The 20187-nt window shown below is 38.0% G+C and overlaps 2 protein-coding genes across 4 annotated transcripts; one reads left to right on the top strand and one right to left on the bottom strand.

Moving 5' to 3' along the window:
* Positions 1–224: 224 nt before the first annotated feature.
* On the bottom strand, positions 225–12680 carry rspry1 (ring finger and SPRY domain containing 1). 2 transcript variants are annotated; one of them, XM_052582974.1, is made up of 15 exons: positions 12363–12680; positions 10266–10777; positions 8449–8501; positions 6067–6179; positions 5225–5351; positions 4732–4790; positions 4389–4455; positions 4172–4303; positions 3905–4020; positions 2901–3044; positions 2664–2775; positions 2453–2555; positions 2214–2366; positions 1963–2067; positions 225–1300 (listed from the first exon to the last, which is right to left on the bottom strand). In XM_052582974.1, exons 2-15 carry the CDS (start codon positions 10625–10627, stop codon positions 1204–1206), a joined length of 1743 nt encoding a protein of 580 aa, XP_052438934.1. In that variant the 5' UTR covers positions 10628–10777; positions 12363–12680; the 3' UTR covers positions 225–1203. The 2 variants fall into 2 exon arrangements, with proteins under 2 accessions (XP_052438934.1, XP_052438935.1); XM_052582975.1 differs by lacking the exon at positions 12363–12680 and adding an exon at positions 11713–11848.
* A 1029-nt stretch (positions 12681–13709) lies between these two features.
* On the top strand, positions 13710–20156 carry psme3ip1 (proteasome activator subunit 3 interacting protein 1). Of its 2 annotated transcripts, XM_052582979.1 has the most exons (9): positions 13710–13806; positions 14729–14794; positions 14878–15000; positions 15122–15220; positions 15712–15834; positions 17859–17994; positions 18093–18166; positions 19327–19464; positions 19797–20156. In XM_052582979.1, the coding sequence occupies exons 3-9, from the start codon at positions 14886–14888 to the stop codon at positions 19799–19801; spliced, it is 690 nt and encodes a 229-aa protein (XP_052438939.1). In that variant the 5' UTR covers positions 13710–13806; positions 14729–14794; positions 14878–14885; the 3' UTR covers positions 19802–20156. The 2 variants fall into 2 exon arrangements, with proteins under 2 accessions (XP_052438939.1, XP_052438938.1); XM_052582978.1 differs by having other exon boundaries at positions 19327–20156.
* The last annotated feature ends 31 nt before the right edge of the window (positions 20157–20187 follow it).

Genomic DNA, 20187 nt, shown 5'->3' with positions numbered 1-20187 from the left:
TAACTTATTTTTTACACTCTTGAGGTTATTAGGTTCAAATTATGTGAAAATGGTAGTCTCAAATTATGTTAGCATGCTAGGGGCTATGAGGCACTGTTCAGTCAAAAAAGCAATTCTCAACAGATCACTATAGTTTCTATTTAGCTCTTGGGTGCATTTGGATTTTGGAATTCATGCAAGTCACAATTGAAAGGAGTAAATAGTGTTAAAGATAACGAAGCCTGTGCAACACATAAAACAGACATTTATTACAAACATCACAATTCAATAAATGAGAGATTCTTAATTCAATCATACTCTCTTATCTTTGGGAGCGTTGGAGATTTTAGTCTCTGTAACCGCTTCAGAAAGTTTACATTTAGCGTCAGCAGCATTAGGACACTGATATGTGCATTAACCATGGCAGAAAACACATGACATTTCCACAAACCTCATCTAAGGGATGCCTTTTACTCTGATATAATCAATTCTCACTTAATTTTGTCTTTGTGCCTAACATAATTTGGCTTTATTTATTTCTAAATGGACTTTGCATCATAAATCAATACAAATACGGTAAAAAAAAGAAAAAAAAACAGTGTCTTGATTCATCAAGACGTTTTGCAATCATATTTAGAATGTGGGGCAATCATCCCATTACAGTTTCAAGTACAATCAAGTCTGAGGGAGCGGAATAATGTGTTTACTGTGGCAGGCATGAACATTTAGAAGAAACAAACTGGCTAAGACACTGCCGCCGTTTCCTGCTGAAACTTTAACATGGAATAAAAATAAAAAAAAATGAGAGAAGTCACGTATATATTTAACACATCTGAACAGAGACACACATCAGATAACAACTTGAGGGGAGAGACTCAAAGACACATCAGTATGTAATAGATGCATTTATTCCATATTTTATCTGTTCCTGGAAATGCAGATTTTAAAATTCCCAGAAGCCGTTAGACATCCTGGTTTCTTCAATAGCCCTCGTAATGGGGCATCCTTGAAGTGCAACAGTGTAGTTTTTCCCCTCTCTTTCTCCCTCTTCTTCCCTCCAGCTGTAAGGAGGGTCTACTCCATCCGTCAGAGGTCCAAGCTGCCGTGTCCAATCCTGAGACAGCATCGTGATTTGATTGGTCAGGTTGATCTCTCAGACAGAGGGGACTGAACAGGATGGAAGCTTGAAGGGGATAGTCCACGTGTAGGGTTGGTGGGCTGATGTCAGGACACATGTGAAATGAGTCTGACTCGTGTCTGGATTTCTTGGCGACACAGTGGGCACGTTTCCAGCTGTAAGGCACACTCCATGCAAATCCCACTGAAGACATGACAGAGAAGCAGAAGCAGAAGATGACTAAACTGTTCAGCACAAAGAGATTATGTAACCGTAATCAACAATAGGTTTAAATGCCCCATGAAGGGACATATTAATAGGCATCCACAGTACTATTATTTCATAGCACATGCTCACTTGTTTTAAGTTTTTTTCCCATTCATTTTGTCAACAGGGGTTTAAAAAATCTTTGTAAAAGATTTATACAGTAAGCCATGAACCAAAATCAATTCCCCTTAAGAAAATGAATGGGATTTTTACGTCGGAACCCAACTGTTGCACTTTGTAGGTTTCTTATGTCACAGTTAATGTACAATGATTGGCTACTTGCCACTGTGAAATGCAATATAACAAGAAATATCATGATACTATGAGATTCATTTATAACACACTGCAATGAAATTCTTGGCAGTTTTATTATCTTTATTTATTATCATTTTGGCTTAAAACACAAGGGTGAAATACAGTATCAATTACTAATTATTACAGATACATGTTTTAAATGTCTTCATTCTCAAAGCAACAGTTGTTGTTATGTACTCAAATTAATCAAAGCACATCAATCCTGCTTTCTTGAGCCTCCATCACATCCCTTTACCCATAAACCCAGTGTTGTAAACACTGACTCTCCATGTTGAACTTTGTACCTGTGCAAACATGGTCTCAGTTCAGTGTCTGCCATCTGGTCACAACAGAGGGTGCAGCAGTTATCTCTGATGCTAACCTGCTTGAGCAAAGCCAGGCGCCTGTGTCTGAAATAATAGACAGAGAAAGAACAATCTCATGTGCATGAATAGCATGAGTCACTTGCTTTAGGATAACTAATGCATTACTCACATCCCTATAACAGTGAGTGGAACTTTGCCCTGTGTACAGAAATCTAATAAACAGTGCAAACCTGGGCAGAATGATCTTCTCGTCTGATGCGAGCGAGGCAAACTCATTAAATGTGTTGAATTTGATGGAGGGGGGATGACGGAAGGGCTTGGCTCCAAAGTTGAACTCACACTGTTGGTAGGACATAAAACTGGCAGCAGCGAAGAAGCCAGACCTAAGACAAGGTACAGCAAGTTTCAAAAAGCTCCATAAACTTTTTTTTGCATTCGTTTTATGGTGGAGGAAGTGAGCTTCACTTACGTGGCGGAGGAGAACACCTGCTTCTCAGGAGGCAGCTGGTGTCCGTTTAGATAGAAAATCATCTGCTTCCTACTGAGGTCTAGCAGGAAGCCTATGACATCACCTAGAAAGCCAAGTGAACACTTATTAGAAAACTCTGCTAAAGTTTTCCCCCAAATGATCATCACCTCATTGAGGAACTCGGGTGCTGAACAGGATGCTCTGCACAAACCTTCTTTCCAGCAGGGATGGGAGTGAGGTTTACTGCGAGCGTTGTACCAGATCAGCTGCCTGCAGCCATCATACGCACATGAGTACTCATCATCTCCAATCCCATAACCCTCCTGTACAAACAAACATGTTCTCACCACTGAAATTCAATGTAAACACTGTACACTTCATGCAAATATAAGAACATACAACTAAAATAAAAGAAAGCATAATTATCTAAACATAACCAGAAACACACATGGTTAAGAAACTTGCTGTCCTTGGTTGCCCAGCCAATTTGCATGACGCCAGAGGTGATGACCGTGACTTCATAGTACCAAACCCCCGAATCCACACAGAACGTACAGCGAACGCTCTCAAATGATGATGCGTCACACCGTGCCTAATGAGAAAGACAGATCACGTTAAACATCACTTTGTAAGATTAAGGGAAACAATAATCACAATATGTTTGTGATCATTACAATCAGCAATTCTTCCACAATAGATAAAAATGTTAAGGCATGCCTAGAACTTCATGTGTTGCATTTGAACCATTCACAGAAGATGAATGGTTCAAATTCAAAAGATGTTTTTTGGCCAAACTGGAAGTGAAAATGTTTCTTATCAGTAAGCCCACACAGAATACTGTAGATTTCCACAGAATCAGAACAGTCATCTTTCATATCTCTACAACATTCCTCATCCCTTGTTTTTACATTTAGATTTATTTGGTTTTCATTTATTTCCTTGTTCGGATTTTGAAAGAGCTTTAAAGGGTTAGTTCACCCCAAAATGAAAATGATGTCATTAATAACACGCTCACAACAGACCTGGTAGAGAAGACAATGCTGAATAAAGTCGTAGTTTTTGTTATTTTTTAGGACCAAAATGTATTTTTGATGTTTCAACAAATTCTAACTGACCCTCTGATGTCACATGGACTACTTTGATGATGTTTATTACCTTTCTGGAAATGGACAGTATACCGTACATACATTTTCAATGGAGGGACTGAGAGCTCTCCGACTAATTCTAAAATATGTGTTCCGAAGATGAACGAGGTCTTACGGGTTTGGAACGACATGAGGGTGAGTCATTATTGACATAATTTTTATTTTTGGGGGAACTAACACTTTAAATAAATATCTTCGTTCTATCTACCAATCAGAGTGTAGTTCAGTTCTGTTGAACACGTCTTACATTATCTAAATCCATTTTGCTGAATTTTACCCAGAGTTACAATAATGCTTTGCCTCTCACCTCCAGTCCAGTAGGAGAGATCTTGAGATATTCGCTGACATCATTACTGTTCAGCATGGCATTGATGTTGCTTAAGTTGACCTTCTCATAGGTAAACTGGCGCCCCTCTTTAATAACTACAGGCCAAAGGGTGACCAAAGCCAAAATTATCAGTAAGACAAGCGCACAAGCTTAATATTTGACATAAATTGACAAAATCATCACAAAATACAAACAGTTTGGTTAAATATTAATACTATGTTCACAAGAGCAGTGAAAGATACTCACAGAGGTTATCAAGGCTCCACTGGGCACAGAAGCCCACCTGACGCTTCAGGTAGTCTGGATGATCTGCCCAGGACTCCAAAACAGACAGACGGTCACTGATACATGATTCCGACACTGTTAACTTGTTCTCACCTGAGATAAAGACAGGCTCTCATTAAAGTACCTTTCTGAGAAGCTCTGGATTGAACATTCTGAAGTGAAACCAGTTAAGACTTACTGGTTTGAGAGAACTTCTCTAAAGCGATTAGAGCAAACAGCATAACAGTGGGATGGGCCTCAGAACTCTAGAACAACAACAAGACCACTTTAATGGCTATAATACCAGCTTTAATGCAACTGCTCTTGCAAAAACCAAAGAGTATTTCACAGCTAAAGTTTCCATAAATATTCTAAGTACACTGAGGAGGAAGCTTTGTATTATGAATGTTAAAGTATATCTATTTTGCAATTTGAACGATCGCTTCAAAAGAGGAAGAAAAAGCCTGTTTTCCATTATGTGATCCCTTTAAGAACTACCCATTTAGTCAGTATGTTTAATAAAACCTCTCAAACATTCTTACCAAACTCTCAAGTAAATACTCCAGAGTTCCAGGGCTAAGAAGCGCAATGCTTGCTGGACCTGTAGACAGATGAGAAAATAGATGAAGTACCCCAGTATTAACCAAATGATTCCTTTTTTACCAATGTCTTTGACCTTAAAAACAGAAGCAGTTTCTTCAAAACTGAGACAACTGGACAGTGTGCGTGGTGTGGGTTTGTGCACTGCAACCTCAGCAGAGCTGTCGAATCCCAGGCCTCTGAGGGAGGCTGCAGCATGATCAGGCATGACAGGCCTTCACAGGCTGCAAACTCAGCTCTTTAGCTTTAGAGGGACAGGCTAGTGCAAATATGATGTAAAATGAGATGCAACAGATCTCAGATTTTTTTTATTTATTTTTTTATCCTAAAATATATTGCTGAAAGCTTTTAAACTACTGTCACAGTGGGTAAAAGGCTTGCAGCATTGTTTCAGTAAATGCAGTGCATGTGTGTGTGTGTGCGCATGTCCCTTACCAGCCAGTTTCTCAGCCAGACAGCCCAGGACCGCTGTGGTGTTGCGGTGTTTGGCTGGGATGAGGGCATCCTGACGTGCCACAGCAGCACTCAGATTCAACATGTCTGACAATTTCTGCAGAGCATCCTGACAATACAAATTCTTCATCAATAACTGATTTTTTTTAATGGGTCAGAAAAAAAAAAATGCACTCAACCGGAAACTAACAGACACATATCAACTGCTCTTTTATCTGCGCTTTCTTCCTCAAAATACAAACAAGGAGTCAGAAGCAATAATATACTTTTACTCATACTTAATACATATTTTTGTTACAAGGTTGTTACCGTCGCTTTTGACCCATTTATTGTATTCTTACTAAAAATAATTAATTTAAAATCTTAATGACTTTAAACTTTTGTGTATTTTAAGGGAACAATATATATCACAATATAGTTACTTCACAGATAATATAGTGAATTAAATACTTTACAAAACAAAGATACTTCATATAATTTTTCTATATTTGGAATGTGATGGACCCAAAGCAAAAGAGGACAAAACAAATGAACAACAAATCTTGCATCAGCACAAAAACAGTTGCATAATATCATAAAACCTTAATCTTGAATCTTAAAGCCCAGTTAAGCATGATGCTGTCTGCAATTATAAACAGAAATTTTTAATTAACGTTTGCTGAAATTAAAGAAAGAGACCCAGATCACCTAAAAGCCGTATACATTTAAATACCAGGGATATGTTGTGGTCTCATTTTCAAAGTGCTAGCAAAAATACAGCTGCATTATGGTCCATAAGCAAAAGCAGAGGTGGAAAAATAATTTGGTAATGTACGTGAACTCACTTTGGTGGGCAAAGGGCATTCATCCAGTAAGAGGGTTATTACGGCCGGTCCTAGTGGGTCATCTAGAGGAATTACCCTAATTAAAGACTGCACCACTTCCAACCAGCCATCATCTACAACGTGAGAAAAAGAGGGACAGAGACAAAAAAGAATGGGGGCAGAACAAACACATGTTCAGTCTATGGGACAGTAGGAAATATTCAAACATTCAAACAACATTGAAAATTATTGGTTAAACAACATGGGCTCTTCCAATGGCTAATGCCAACATCAAGACCTGATCATCTATAAAAAAAAAAAAAATCTATATTATATGATAATGATAACAATGAGCAAATTAGAAAAACCAAACTCAAAAATGCTAATAAAATAACGCAAACATGATTTACTAAACTCCTATGCACTTCGGGGGTTTTGATCTCAATCTGGAAGCCCAGAGTAGTTTCCACCTGTTTACTCCTGCATGAAGCTCTTAGCAGCCACCTGACGCCACAGAGTCTCAAACCACAACATGCAGGCTCAGCTCGGAGCAACAGATGCACGTATAAATAAATTCAACAGTCACAGAGGCTTTGGCAACGGCACAAGAAGAGAAGCAGGCTGGCGACCTGCACATGACCTTGCAGAATTTTGACCCCTGATTAAAATCCGGTCCATATACAGACCCAAACAACCCCTCAACATTACAACAGATTCGCTGCAGGTAACATCCATGAGTAATTAAAAAAATATAAAGTAAATCTGTATGCAAAAAGGGCATATAAACAAACAGCAGAGCACTGTCCTTGTAAACTAGCAAAAGCAGTGTAGCTTTTATCATACACCGTGTTTGCTCCTGCAGTATTGAGGCTCTGAGGGACTTTAAAGCTGCAGATGAACCACAACCCTCACTTCAGTCTCTGCCACAGAACGGAGTGATGGTATGACAATGGCAACGCAGGGCACGAGCCAAACTTCAAAAGCAGCTGTCATTAATACCCACAGAGCTTCCACAGCTTCCGCTGTTAGATTAACATCCTAATAACTTAATCAGTAGCCAGGGGGTCACAACAAGCAGCACTTGTTCCCTTGATGGAAAAAACAAGCCTGGAACTAGAGAGTCGAGGTTTGGCTTGTTCACTTTGGATAATAACTACATTGTTTCTCCACTGACAGACATTCAAAAGTAGCTACTCATTCTGACTAAATAAAACTCAACAATAAATGTTCTCTGCTTTATATCGGAGTAGATGAAGTAGACACCTTTTAACATTACAGCTAATGCACATGCCTGGAGAAAGTAATAAAGCTGAAGAGCTTGTTGTGACTGCACACATTCTCGTCATGCCATCAGTGTTGTCATGCTCCTGTGGTTCCAGGTCATTTGGGTCATATTTACAACTCGAAACAAATCTATATGGCTCATTTATACAAAGCACAAATGCTAACATCCAAGTCAGTTTCAAGTATCTGAGATTTCAAGCATTGAGATGAATGGGAATTCTAGCAGATAATTATCTCCAGGCATTTCAGGGGGTTTTTAGACTTCATACGCTGTATAGCTCCCAATCATGAAAAAACAAGAATAAGATAAATGTCAATCCAATCACCTCAGGTGGTGGTACAGCTGCACAATTTGAGAAAAAAAATATTATTATAAAAACTGTGAATACACTTTAAAATTTAACAAAAAAAGAAAAAAAAAATTCAGGTTGTCAGTTCTTGTTTGTATACTAAATAAAGATATATTACTGTTGCAATATTTCACTGTAAAATAAAAAAAGGCATTTAAGAAAAAGCAGCAATAGATTTATTTTACAGTCAGCATTCTTTACAACACTTATATTTAAGTTCTTCATTTTCAAACGTTAAAACTATCAAGGGTTTATTTTAGCGGAAAACCGCAGGGAGCACTTAAGCTTCTCTTTTATTGACAACAGTCGGTATATAAGTGCTTCTCATAACAAGTTTGGGATAATGGTTGCTCCATATCGAATTCTCAAATTAATGTTATGAGTGTACCAGCAGATGTAAAGACGAGTTTGTGCTAGGGCAGAATTTACAATAAACCAAGCAGTAGCTTGAATGTCAAAGAACACAACGGTGCAATTCACTCCGAAAAACCCAGTGTATATTTATTAAATCAAAACACAGTTTGGGAATCCCATTATCCATACAAATGATCACACATAAGCCATACAAGAAGTGACCTGGGTAAGTGTATATGCTTCTGCATGTGTATAAACTTTACTCTTTCCAATCAGAACGCCAGCACATGTGATGTGAACAATGGAACACATGGATGTCAAGAGCATTAGAACTATTTTATATCGGCATATAGCGCAATAGCAGAATTGAAGCTCTTATAAAAAGCCTACACTATTTTAGGTGTCTTTCACTCACCGGTCTCTGCCATCTCATGAAGTGTGATCATAGAATACGGCGGCTCTTGGTCACTGAAACACAAAAAGACCAAACACAAAAGTTAATGACAAAAAGTAGAGCAACCTAATAGAGAAAATGTTTGCCTGTGTGCCTCATGCCCAGGGTGTAAGCATCTTATTTAGTCCTTGGCTGCTATAGACATCAGTTATGAAAGCCTAATGGTATAATGGGCGATTATGTGACATGACGGATTGCTATTGGAGTGCAGACTGCCGCCGCCACTGCTTCTGGGCCTGTTTTGGCTTTAGGGTGTATGCATCCATTTTGCAGGCTGGGTCTGCAACACTAAATCTAAGCAGAGATAGCAAAATCCCTTGAGGTGCTCCTAGAGAGAGCTGGGCCCGATCAAAACACCACCAGAGACATTTAAGCAGCGAAAATAAATGTGCCTCTATTCTACAGTGTGACGCCGGTGTGGTTCATTTGTCAGTCATAAATCAGTGGTTGGTGGGTACTAGGGGTGATGTTTTCAAATAGCAGATGGGGCCAAGGAAAAGAAAGCTCTGAGGGTAGTCGAAACAGAGAGAGAGAGAGTCTGAGAGAGAGTCAGAGCAGTCTAATGCCCCCAGCCATGGGTGTCTGACTGCTCTGTGATTGTTGTGTAATGGTCACACAGGGATATGCTCTAGTAAGAAATACACAGAATTTTTGCTCTGTTCAGAACAGGCCCTCCAATACAAGGTTCTCAAGGTTCTGTTCTCATATTCGCTCTAGTATAACAGAAACTGGGTGTTGATATTAAATTAGTCACTATTAATCACTTTGTGCTTCTATGAGAATGAATATTTCAATAAAATCTTTGGTACCCCTATGTATCCCTATAAAAATAATGTACTTGTTGTGTATTCCAGTTGAGAATCTCTGCCCTAACACAATCAAGGACAAAGCTATAGGTCTGTGTGTGTGTGTGTGTGTGTGTGTGTGTGTGTGTGCGTGTGCACGTGTGTCATCAAAACTAGAGTTTCAGGTGAATAAAAACGGCTGTCAAAGGATGTGGTTGAGCAACCAAAATATATTCAGGCTGCAAATAAAAGAACAGAAAAGAAAAAAAAACTCTCTCCTTGTGCCCTTTAGATATTTTTCTTTGAAATCAAAACAAGAACAGAAAATTTCCTTTTCCTGAAAAGCTGCATAATCTGATTTTCTTTTCAGGCATGGCTATAAACTAATAAAATATCTAGGCAATACTGCAGGCCTTGCAAATCAGGTTCAGAGACGCCAAATGTGATGTACACATAGAAGAACCTTTTGTCCAAAGTGAACATCCATCATTAGATAGCAGTAGGCCGACTGTGTGGGAAGGTGTAAGAATGTGACAAAGAGGAAAAAGGACTGGCGACTCTGATATCCAGCCAAAATGTTAAAAGAAACATGAAGCTCTCGGTTATCTCAAGCTGCTGTCTTGGGCAATACATTAAGATTAAATGTGGTGCTGTGTGAATGAATGAATAAATAAATAATGGCATGCTCATTTCAGAGCTCTGCCAGGCTTCTCCATAAGCTCTGCACATTTAAAGCTGCTTTATTTTAAAAGTAAAAGCTCTTGCAGACGGTCGGTGTGGCATCGCTGTGGTAGACAATAATGAAAAAAAAAACAAAAAAACAATGCAAATGGATGTACAATAGCAAGCCGATGCTTTTAGCAAAAGATGGAGAGATGTTATTGCTGATACATGGGGAACAGGAAACTGAAATTGATATGACGTGCATGATTCATTCCTACACAGATTTAATGACAAATCTCTGCAGATCCTTGTCATTAAATGTTAACTCACTTGTCAACAAGAGTCCTGATGACAGCCAGCGTGTCCAGTACCAAACCGTCCACGTTTTGTTTTTTCCGACGTGGCTCATGTGGTCCTCGACCTCGCCGGGGCGGTCGAACCGGGTCCCTGGGCCGGCTGCCTCTGGCCTCTGGGGGATCAGACACGGAGTTATCCACTCGTCTGAGCTGCCTGCGAGGGGCCGATCCCTCCTCCACATCACTGTCCTCTCTGCACACGCAGCTGTTCCCCATGGCTCTGCCGGATGAGGGGCTGGGCCAAAACTGCACTGACTGCAGCTGTTCTACGGTGAGTCGTAGAACCCGCACGAGGCTCCTGCTGGCACAGAATGCAATCCAGGTGGCTACTATCATATCATTGGAAGGACTTTAGAGGGTGTCTTGGTATAGGTTGGGTAGATGTGTCAGTCATTGTGCTACTGCAGGCCACCAGCAGCCAGACACAGATGAGCAAAGCTGATGGTGCAGTCAGCACACATCCTACTGCCTGGGAGGTTTTCACTCCTAAAAGAAAAAAAAAACCTTACGCATTAAATTATTTTCAGTGTGGACAGAAAACACAAAAATACATACATGCAAATTTGTAAATAAATTGCTAGACTAATAAATTCTTGCATGTAGCTTGTTAAAGTAAAACACTTAAACACTGATATTAGCCACTGATCTCAAATTATCTGCTCTAAAAACAACATATGTAATATATTACCGTTATTAATATTATTTAAAAGCATATTGCTGATGTTACAATAATATCTAGGGCTTGTCTCACGAACAATTTTTTGCCTTAAGTGTGGCTCAGTGGTAGAGCATTGCGTTAGCAGCGCAAAATGTTGTGGGTTCAATTCCCAGGGAACACACAGGCTGGTACAAAATAAAATAAAATGAATAGCCTGAGTGCACTGTAAGTCGCTTTGGGTAAAAGTGTCTACTAATTGCATAAATGTAAATGTAATGTAAATGTAAGGCATACAGTTTCTAAGTAGTTAGTACAGCATGGGCTTAAGAAAATTAACCATGTTTTTTTTTTTTGTTTTTTTTTTTTGCAGTAGAAGTGGAGTAAACCGGTTTTAATTTTTTTTGTATGGCCTATTAGTTACCATCTGCATAACCACATTCTTACTACAAATACCATTGTTAAACTATAGTTAGTGTAGCCAAACCATGGTTAATTTGTGGTTGCCATGGTTTAATTACTGTAACTATGTTTTTTTATTAGTAGTAAAACCACGGGTAATTTTTCTAAAACCTAACCTGAAAAAACGCGGTAACAACCAAATATAGAAAAAAACAGGCAGTACGTACATAAACTATACAAATAAGAATGCGATAGGATATGCGTAAAGTTAGTTGTCAGTGTTAGCACTAGCAGTGGCTAACTAACGGCTAGCAAGCCAAACAACTTTGCAAAAACCCCATTTAAAACACAACAACCCACTCACACATGAATGAACACTGACTAGTGTACGCATAACACCCGCTGAAATCTTATAAACAGCACGCTGTCATTTCAGTAAATTAGCGTTAATAAACTTAAGTCTCTATGGATGAATATCAAAACCATAGTGAGCTGCCTACGTAGGCAGCATTTAAAGGGCTAGTTTATCTATAAATTAAAAGTCTGTCACCAAGATTTGAAACTTTAAAACTATTTTTCCATTAAACAAAAAAGGAGATGTTAGGTAGATGGTTGGAAAACAACAGCGTCAGCCACCGTGTAACGTATTCAATTTATGAATGCTCATAATGAAAGTGGATTGTGACTCAGGCTGTCATTTTGTGTAATGTCTAATTGTCTAATGTTTTCTAAATTTTCATACTGGAAACGCCGAATAGACCTATGCCCAAAATACTGTTTATGTTAATATTATCATGGTAATGTTGTTTTAAAAGGTAGATCACTATGTTTTGAAACACGGCCTCTTTTATAATATAAGAAAGTAACGTTAGCAACCATATAACTAGCCACACCTCCAAATAGATGAACAAAACGTCAGTTTAAATATTTTCTTTAACGTGGCACATACACTAACACGTATTTTATAAATAAATATTGTGGATATAACGCTACCAGAAACAAGTATTTACTCACCCGGTAAAGCGGAGGATTTTCGGGAAATGCAACAGCACTGATCCGTAGGCCGTACACAAAGACTACACGGGAAGTGTGTGTGTGCTTTACTTCTCAGCGATATGATTCGTAATCTCACACAAAACCACTTCAGTAATCAACATTTTGCCGATCCACACACAAAAGCACAACCAACCGGTGTTTGACAATGAAAATAAACGGATGGCTGAGAAGTGAAAGCATAACAACTGGCTGGAATCAGTATGAGATAGCTGGATATCAATGAAAGCTCTGTGTGGTGTTAGTAATGTGAAGTCCGACTCATTTCCGCGAAACGGTTCTTTTGAACAATTCGTTTCAAATAATGATTCAGCTGTTCCTTTACGTCAGAACGTAATTGCGTCATCACGCGGTCAGTAATCCGTATCATACATCATACCTCGTGGGCCGTGGCATACTACACTATGCATATATTACTGTTTATCACGTTTTCACATTATGTTTAATCAATAATTAAGTCTACTGTAGACGAAGTTGTTGCGTCCATGTTCGGTTTGTTGTAAACATGAGCTAATTAAAATAGTTTAGGAACTAAATATAATGTAAACAACACTACAATTCAATCGCATCACTTTGATTAAAATGTTTTTGTTTTTCTCATATTTTGAAAAGATGCTACGCATTAATACCACGTCGAAATATTAATAATCAATTATCATATTAAATAAACTAAATTAACATTTTAAATTGAACGTTTTTCGATTCTCTCGGCTCACTCCGAAAGATCCATTCGGTTCCGACCAACTCAGTCCGATTACGATTAATCATTCAATCGGTTATTGTGAACAGGTTCAGTTGGCTCATTAAAAATAGATATGATTAAAAAAGAACGATTCGTTGTGAGTCGTCGCATATTTCTATCCAGCCCATGAAGCTGGACCCAACCAGTAAAACAAAACAAATTCTCCTCAAGAGAGTGCTTTATGTAAACAAATGACAAATTTGCAAGTAATACATCCCTTGTGTATATGTGAATGTCTAGCACGTTTTTGTTTTATCACTAAAAATCTAGGCATTTCAGATATGTTGTAACTCTAATAACTTATTACGAGCGGGTTCAACACACAGAAATACACCAAAGATATGCAAACACATATCCATTTGCTTTTCTTTATCATATTACTTTATTGGAAATATTAAATAACTAAAAATCGAATGATTATATTTGACTGACAGAACATTGAAATTACATAAAGGTAACATCTAATTTAAATGTGGATTCGATTATTACTCTCTGCTTATTTAAAAGTTTATCCGTAAAGAAACGAATTGTACTTTTAAGGGGAAAAAACTTTCCCGTAAAAACTACATTTCCCAAGAGCCAATAGTTCGTGCGTAGGAACTACGTGCCTTTAGCAGCTTTTTGCTGAGGGGATCCTTTTACAGGGACACAAAACAGGACAAGGTAAATATCTGAGGGCATTTCCTTCTTGAAATAATTATTTACTCCTTGTCTCTTTTTTCCACCTTGAGTATTATTTGTCTGACATGTAAAACAAACCAACTTTAAGGTTATATAATGTGTTATAAACCAGCCATTTAAATACCACTGCTTTCTGGAGTGTCATTAAAGTCTCGCACGGTCTAACGTTACTTCAGATCAATATCATGAATCATGCTCTGAAGCTGCGTTGCTGTCTGTTGCAGAGCAATATTGCAGTGTTTCTTGCATATATTCAAAATAAAGTAACGTTAACGGTACCAAGTCTTTAACATTTCACGTGATGTCATATGTGTCGTTTTGTGTGTTTTTGTTTTGATGTTTATCACAATACTATTTCATGATTGATGTTTTTATCATCCACGTTCCACACTGACAGTGAAAGTGTTTATAAACTATAGTTTGAGCCAGATTGATTATTTTTTATTAATATATTTTGCCATCTTAGAGTGATTCTAGCAACATTTATATGGAGTAAATGCATTATACTGGATAAACACTTTCAAATATTTGTTTGTTTTCAATAAGTTTACAGCTTAAATAGCTATTATTAGACAGGGAAATAAGTGACTTTGTATCTGGTATCTATTTCGTTCAGTGTTCAAATCCAGCACTAAGGGGCAGTGTTTACTTTTTCTTTTCAAATCTGTCACCATTGCTCAGACAAATATTTAATTATCTTCTGGATCCATTATATATCTTTTGGAATTGGAGCTTAAATAATATTCGGCTTCACATTTAAAATGACTAGTTAGATGCATGTGTGTTTCTCGTTGAAAATATATTGATTTTAAAAGAGTTTTATGAGTCAGTGTTCATTAATTCTGCTTGAATGATAAGTAGAAACGTTTTTTTTTAACGTATTTTATTCTCTATCTCTGAGCAGAATCTACTGTAGATGACTTCATGATCTACCTAAAGTCTTTATCCTGATTAAATAAACAGCATTTAGGTAGGTTTTGATGGGTTCATTATGTTTTTGCATATATGTGATGATTGCCACATAATAACACAAAATATGCATGTGCTGTGTAGGTTCTGCCATGGCAGATGGTGTGGACCTCAGCCGGAAGTTTGTGTCAGAGTCTGAATTAGACGAGAGAAGGAAAAAAAGGCAGGAGGAATGGGAGAAGGTCCGCAATCCTGATGACCCAGAGGGTGAGACATTCACTTTGTCTGCACCAATCAGACAAATTAACAGCAGGCTTAATGACAGACATTAGTCCCCCCTCTATGCATTTGCCAGGTTTTGATTGTGTTCATTCTCACTCCACCACAGAGGCCCCTGAGGAAAAGTACGACCCCCGATCTCTGTACGAGAGGCTACAAGAGCAGAAAGACAAGAAACAGGAAGAATTCGAGGAGCAATTAAAATTCAGTAAGACCTCATGCTGCTTTCCTCCCATATTCATCCCTTTATTTTTATCAAAAACTTCTTTCAGATGACACACATCGCACGGTCTCAGGGGGCTTGCCTCTCTCATCTAAAGGTGACCTCATTTTGGGGTTTATCTGTCACTGTTTGCGCAAAAACACAACACAACACAACATGCGCTGGTGTGTGTTTGAGCATGTTGGTGGGTGTCTATGAGTGTGAACAGATGGGAGTGGTGGAGATCAAGAGCAGCAGGTCTGTTCTTGCGGGTGCTGATGATGGAAGACTGGCATGATCTTAGCATCTCGGCTTCGTCTCCGTATCCCTGGTGACAAACCCACTCTCGGTCTCCCTAGCGACCATTGCTGCTCCTATTGCCGCTGATTCCAAGGGCCACATCTCTTGATCTGCAAGCATGTTGGTCATGCATCTTTTTGATGATGCTTGGATCTGTTAGCGGCTCTTTATAATTCTGTTGTTGTGTTCCTTCACAGAGAACATGGTTAAAGGCCTGGATGAAGATGAGACCAGCTTTCTTGATGAGGTCTCGCGGAAGCAGTCTCTAATAGAGAAACACAGACGGGATGAGGAAGCTCTGGAGATAAAGGAATACAGGATATCCTTTTGCAACTTAAAGCGCACACAATATTACTGTCACGGTTCTTAAAAAATTGACAGGGAGAGTTTTGCTTTCCGTCTGAGTCTGTCTCCACTTTCACCTTCGTTAAGCTGGTGGTGGAAGCTTCGGCTGTCAAGCGCAGTGATGGCTGGTGAAAAGTAAAGGAAAGTAGAGTTCTTGTACCTTGTTAGTGTACATGTTATCAAACAAGACAGCCCCTAGAGGAACCCGACGCACTGACGATACAGTGCTGCTTCGACAGAAATTCATGCAGGCTTGGTGAATGGCTTTGAGGTTTAGAAAACATTATGAATGCGCACAGTTTAAAGCAGTTTTGTAGCTAGACATTTTTGCACTCTAATGATACCTTGTCTTGCAAAACCTTTCAGGTAAATAAGTTTTACTTGATAGAACAATATAAATATTCTTCAAAATGTCTATGGAATTAATAGGATTATTAGAAAATAAGTCAAATTTGAACTTGAACTTCTTTAACCCTATGTTGTTAATTTCTATTTTTATTTTTTTTTGTACAGTCTACAAATCTGCCATAATGCAGAAAAAATGAAAATTGCCAAGCAATGAAGGGGTGACAAAACTTGAGCAATTACGGTATGTCTGAAAACACTGCTTAGTAGCTATAAGGAATACACAGCACTGAATATAGGCAATATGGCTATAAACGCATCTAGTGGCTACATCATGGAATTTATGTTTAACAAATCTGCCTCAGGCCAGTGGATTTTAAATACGTTTGCTCTATTTTTAACTTACTTTTAATTGAAAAATTATAATATATATATATATATATATATATATTACATTTTATACAGAAATATAGCCCGTCATTTAGATATGAATATTTGTTAGTGACATGAAATCCACTCAAAATGCAAAATATTAAAGAAAAAAACATTATTGAAATAAAATATCATATATTCATCTAAAAATAAAACATTATTACGTGATCATGGTTTACGGTTAGTTTTGACCACAAACAACATAAATGTGACTCCAAAAAAATGAACAATACCAGAGTCTTAAAAACACAGCGCTCATGCACGAGAGGTTGAAATGTGGCATAAAGGCCCGTTGTTTCTCGTTTCCTGTGAAGAGAAGTGGAATGCAGCAGCGCTCTGCTGAATAACCAATGCCACAGAAAAGAAAACAACTAAATTGAGGTCCCCATGGGGAAATCAGCTTTTAAATCATACACAATTTTTTTAAGAATGAAAAAATGCAGAAAGTTTTCTGTGAGGGATAGATTTAGGTCTAGGGCAATAGAACACACAGTCTGTACAACATTTTGAGAGTCCCTACAAGGATATACCTATGTGTGTGTACATTATATACTGTGAACTATGTAGTCAACAGGTTGTACCACATTAGCACGATTTTGTTGCATTAAATTATCTGTCAAATGCCCTGCTTTTATCCATATCATAAAATAGATTTCTCATCATGGTACAGCTGACATAATCAGCAGTGGCCTTTCTCTTCTGCCAATCAGGTATGACTGTAGATAGAAGGTTGGAGTATGTGTTGTCGTGGCAACTGAAACCTTTCGCAGGGTTTGATAACTGCATCTAAAAGCACTGCTGAGAGCCATGATCTGCAGCATAATAGAGTAATCTGCCCTAATTCTGTTGAATCCAAATTGCCTGACCTGCAAGTGTGTCTGTCACCTGTTTAGGCCATCTGTTAGTGGAAGGAAGTGGGTTTGATTTCTGTGGTGGCTTCTGTGGTTATTTTAGGAGTGGTTGCCCACTTTGTCTGATCTTCCTCATCCGTCTGTGGGTTTTTTTTTGGTTTGCATGATAAGGTTTAAGATGGGGTCATATATGTCCTCGCAGGAGTTATTTAAAGTTTATGAGAAAGATTTAGTATAAAAGGAAAAACGGCATTAGTCAAGTGGCTTACCACAAAAGCATTGCCAGAAAGTTTGTTGCATTGTGATGCTGTGAAGTTTTCTCTCTGTTTAATTGTATGTCAGTGATTTCTCCTTAACCGATGAACCTCACAGCGCTCTGCAGAAGCTGACAACCACTGAAAACCAGAAGAAGGAGACAGAGAAAAAGGCAGGACCCAAACCCTCAGAGCCCAGGACCAGTCACCTGTCTCAAGCCCACCTGCTGGCTGGGGCAGTCAAACGACGCAGGTACGAAAAGGACAAAGGACAAACTCTCCACAATGAAAGTCTTAGGCCTAATAATCTTCATGTATAATTATTTGTGATTCATTTCTGTCTTTGTACAGCTCGTCTCAGTCCTCCGAGGGGAGTAAAAAGCAGAAAGCAGAGGAGTCTGTCACCGGCAATGGTAGTCAGACAGGTGAGCAATGTAGTATAATGCTGGCTTTACATAATGTAATTATGTAAAGTGATTATCCGATCATTATTAGAAATGCAATTATATGTCGTACTGTTTTAATTGCTTGAAAAATGTATCAGATTATAGTTCATAAAAATACCAGTGTGAAACTAATTTTTAAAAATATTTTAGGAGTCTAATAACTAAATACAATTAAAGACACAATGCTGTCTTTTATAGCAGAAATGTATGACTTGACTGTCAAAAAAAAAAAACTATATTTTGTCTATATATATATATATATATATATATATATATATATAATACACTATATACAGTTTGGGGTCAGTAATTTTTAAGAAATTAATATTTAAATTCATAGAGGATGCAGTAAATTGTATGAAAAAAAATTCTACTTTATTCTTTTTCTCATAATATATATATATATATATATATATATATATATATATATATATATATATATATATATATATATATATATATATATATATATATATATATAATTTAAAACATCAATATTCAGCAGCTCAAATGCTTTTTATAATAAGAAATGTTTGTGTACCAATGATTTCTGAAGGATCATGTCATGTGACACTGAGGACTGAAATAATGGCTGCTGAAAATTCATTTACATTTAAATAATTACAAAAAAAAATACATTAAAAAAAAAAAAAAAAAAAAAAAAATATATATATATATATATATATATATATATATATATATATATATATATATATATATAAAGAAAGAAAATAGTAATTTTAAATTGTAGGAATATATTACAATATTACTGTTTTACTCTATTATTTGATTAAATAAATATAGCCTTATTGAGCATAAGAAACTGCTTTCATAAATGCTAAAATATCTTACTGACTAGGACATAATAGACATTAATAATAATAGGACAGTAGTGTACAACGGTTTCCCTATAGACATTCATTACCAGTGCACTTGTTTTTACAACTGACCAATAAACTCCTGTTGCATTTAACCTGGAATATTCCTACACCTAACCAGGGAAAATTTAAAAGTAGTGTAATAATTACCATTAGAAGCCAGGAGAAGCTTGGCCTTGCCATATTAACCTGCAGCGTTAGATGTCAAATGCATCAGAGACTGCGTGCGCTCTATGTGCGTGTATTGTTTTGTGTTCTCAGATCAGGAGGCGGTGGAGCTCAAATCCCCCGGCGCGGGCGTCCTCCACCTGCCCTCCGCCGCTGTATGCGTGGGCATCCTGCCAGGGCTCGGAGCTTACTCGGGCAGCAGCGACTCAGAGTCCAGCAGCGACAGCGAAGGTAGCGTGGACGAGATTGGCTCTCCCATAAAGCGCCACAGGCTCTTCAGATAGACACACTGACAGATCACACTCACTCACTATCACTCTCTCCCTCACCTGTGCTGCCCGAGGCTTGGGTGCCGCCCCCTCGCTTTCTCGGCGGTGCATTACCTAAATCGATTTAGCTCTAGGTATCCGTAATTTAAGTGTTTCACTTTTGGATAAGTGTGTTTGGTTACTTTCTTGATGTTCATTAAAGGCTGTAGTGTTAACTTCTATTGTGGTTGTTGATGTCTTGTGCTCTCAAAACATGACACTTCCCCCATCCTCCTCATATTACGTTCCATACAGTTTAAACCCCTGGCAGCTTAACCTGGTGATGCACCGTCCCGTCTACCCACCCTTGCGGTTTCTGCAGAGCTCTAGAGGCCAAGGGGACACTGACTGACTGACAGCTGTGGATCAAGAAGACATGAAACATTTAGTCCAAATCTCAGACACCATCATAGGACAAAGCAGATATTACGGGCTTGTTTCAGAAAGATTGAATGTCTTGATTGAGGTTTTGTTTGTTTGACATTTATTTTTTTAAGACAAAATGCTGCAGTGCTGCTGAATGCTGGAATTTTCATGAACTCTGTTCTATAAGGATATGTTTGCTGGAAAATAACCAGTGATGATCGAATGGAAAATAAAGGTGTTTCTCGTGAATTTGTGCATTTATTTTTCTTTTTATCAGTTC

Source organism: Carassius gibelio, chromosome B18 (assembly GCF_023724105.1).
Source record: "Carassius gibelio isolate Cgi1373 ecotype wild population from Czech Republic chromosome B18, carGib1.2-hapl.c, whole genome shotgun sequence".
In the NCBI taxonomy this organism is placed as follows: Eukaryota; Metazoa; Chordata; class Actinopteri; order Cypriniformes; family Cyprinidae; genus Carassius; species Carassius gibelio.
This window is presented reverse-complemented; position numbering and strand designations above follow the sequence as displayed.

Excerpts from the sequence above, each read along its gene's own strand:
- rspry1 (XM_052582974.1), bottom strand. The coding sequence starts at position 10,627 with ATGATAGTAGCCACCTGGATTGCATTCTGTGCCAGCAGGAGCCTCGTG. Across the intron at positions 5,352-6,066 it reads AATGCCCTTTGCCCACCAAA|GATGCTCTGCAGAAATTGTC; the intron begins GTGAGTTCACGT and ends TTGTATTGTCAG. Across the intron at positions 2,068-2,213 it reads GAGAAGATCATTCTGCCCAG|ACACAGGCGCCTGGCTTTGC; the intron begins GTTTGCACTGTT and ends CTATTATTTCAG.
- psme3ip1 (XM_052582978.1), top strand. The coding sequence starts at position 14,886 with ATGGCAGATGGTGTGGACCTCAGCCGGAAGTTTGTGTCAGAGTCTGAA. Across the intron at positions 15,835-17,858 it reads GGAGATAAAGGAATACAGGA|GCGCTCTGCAGAAGCTGACA; the intron begins TATCCTTTTGCA and ends ATGAACCTCACA. Across the intron at positions 18,167-19,326 it reads CGGCAATGGTAGTCAGACAG|ATCAGGAGGCGGTGGAGCTC; the intron begins GTGAGCAATGTA and ends TTGTGTTCTCAG.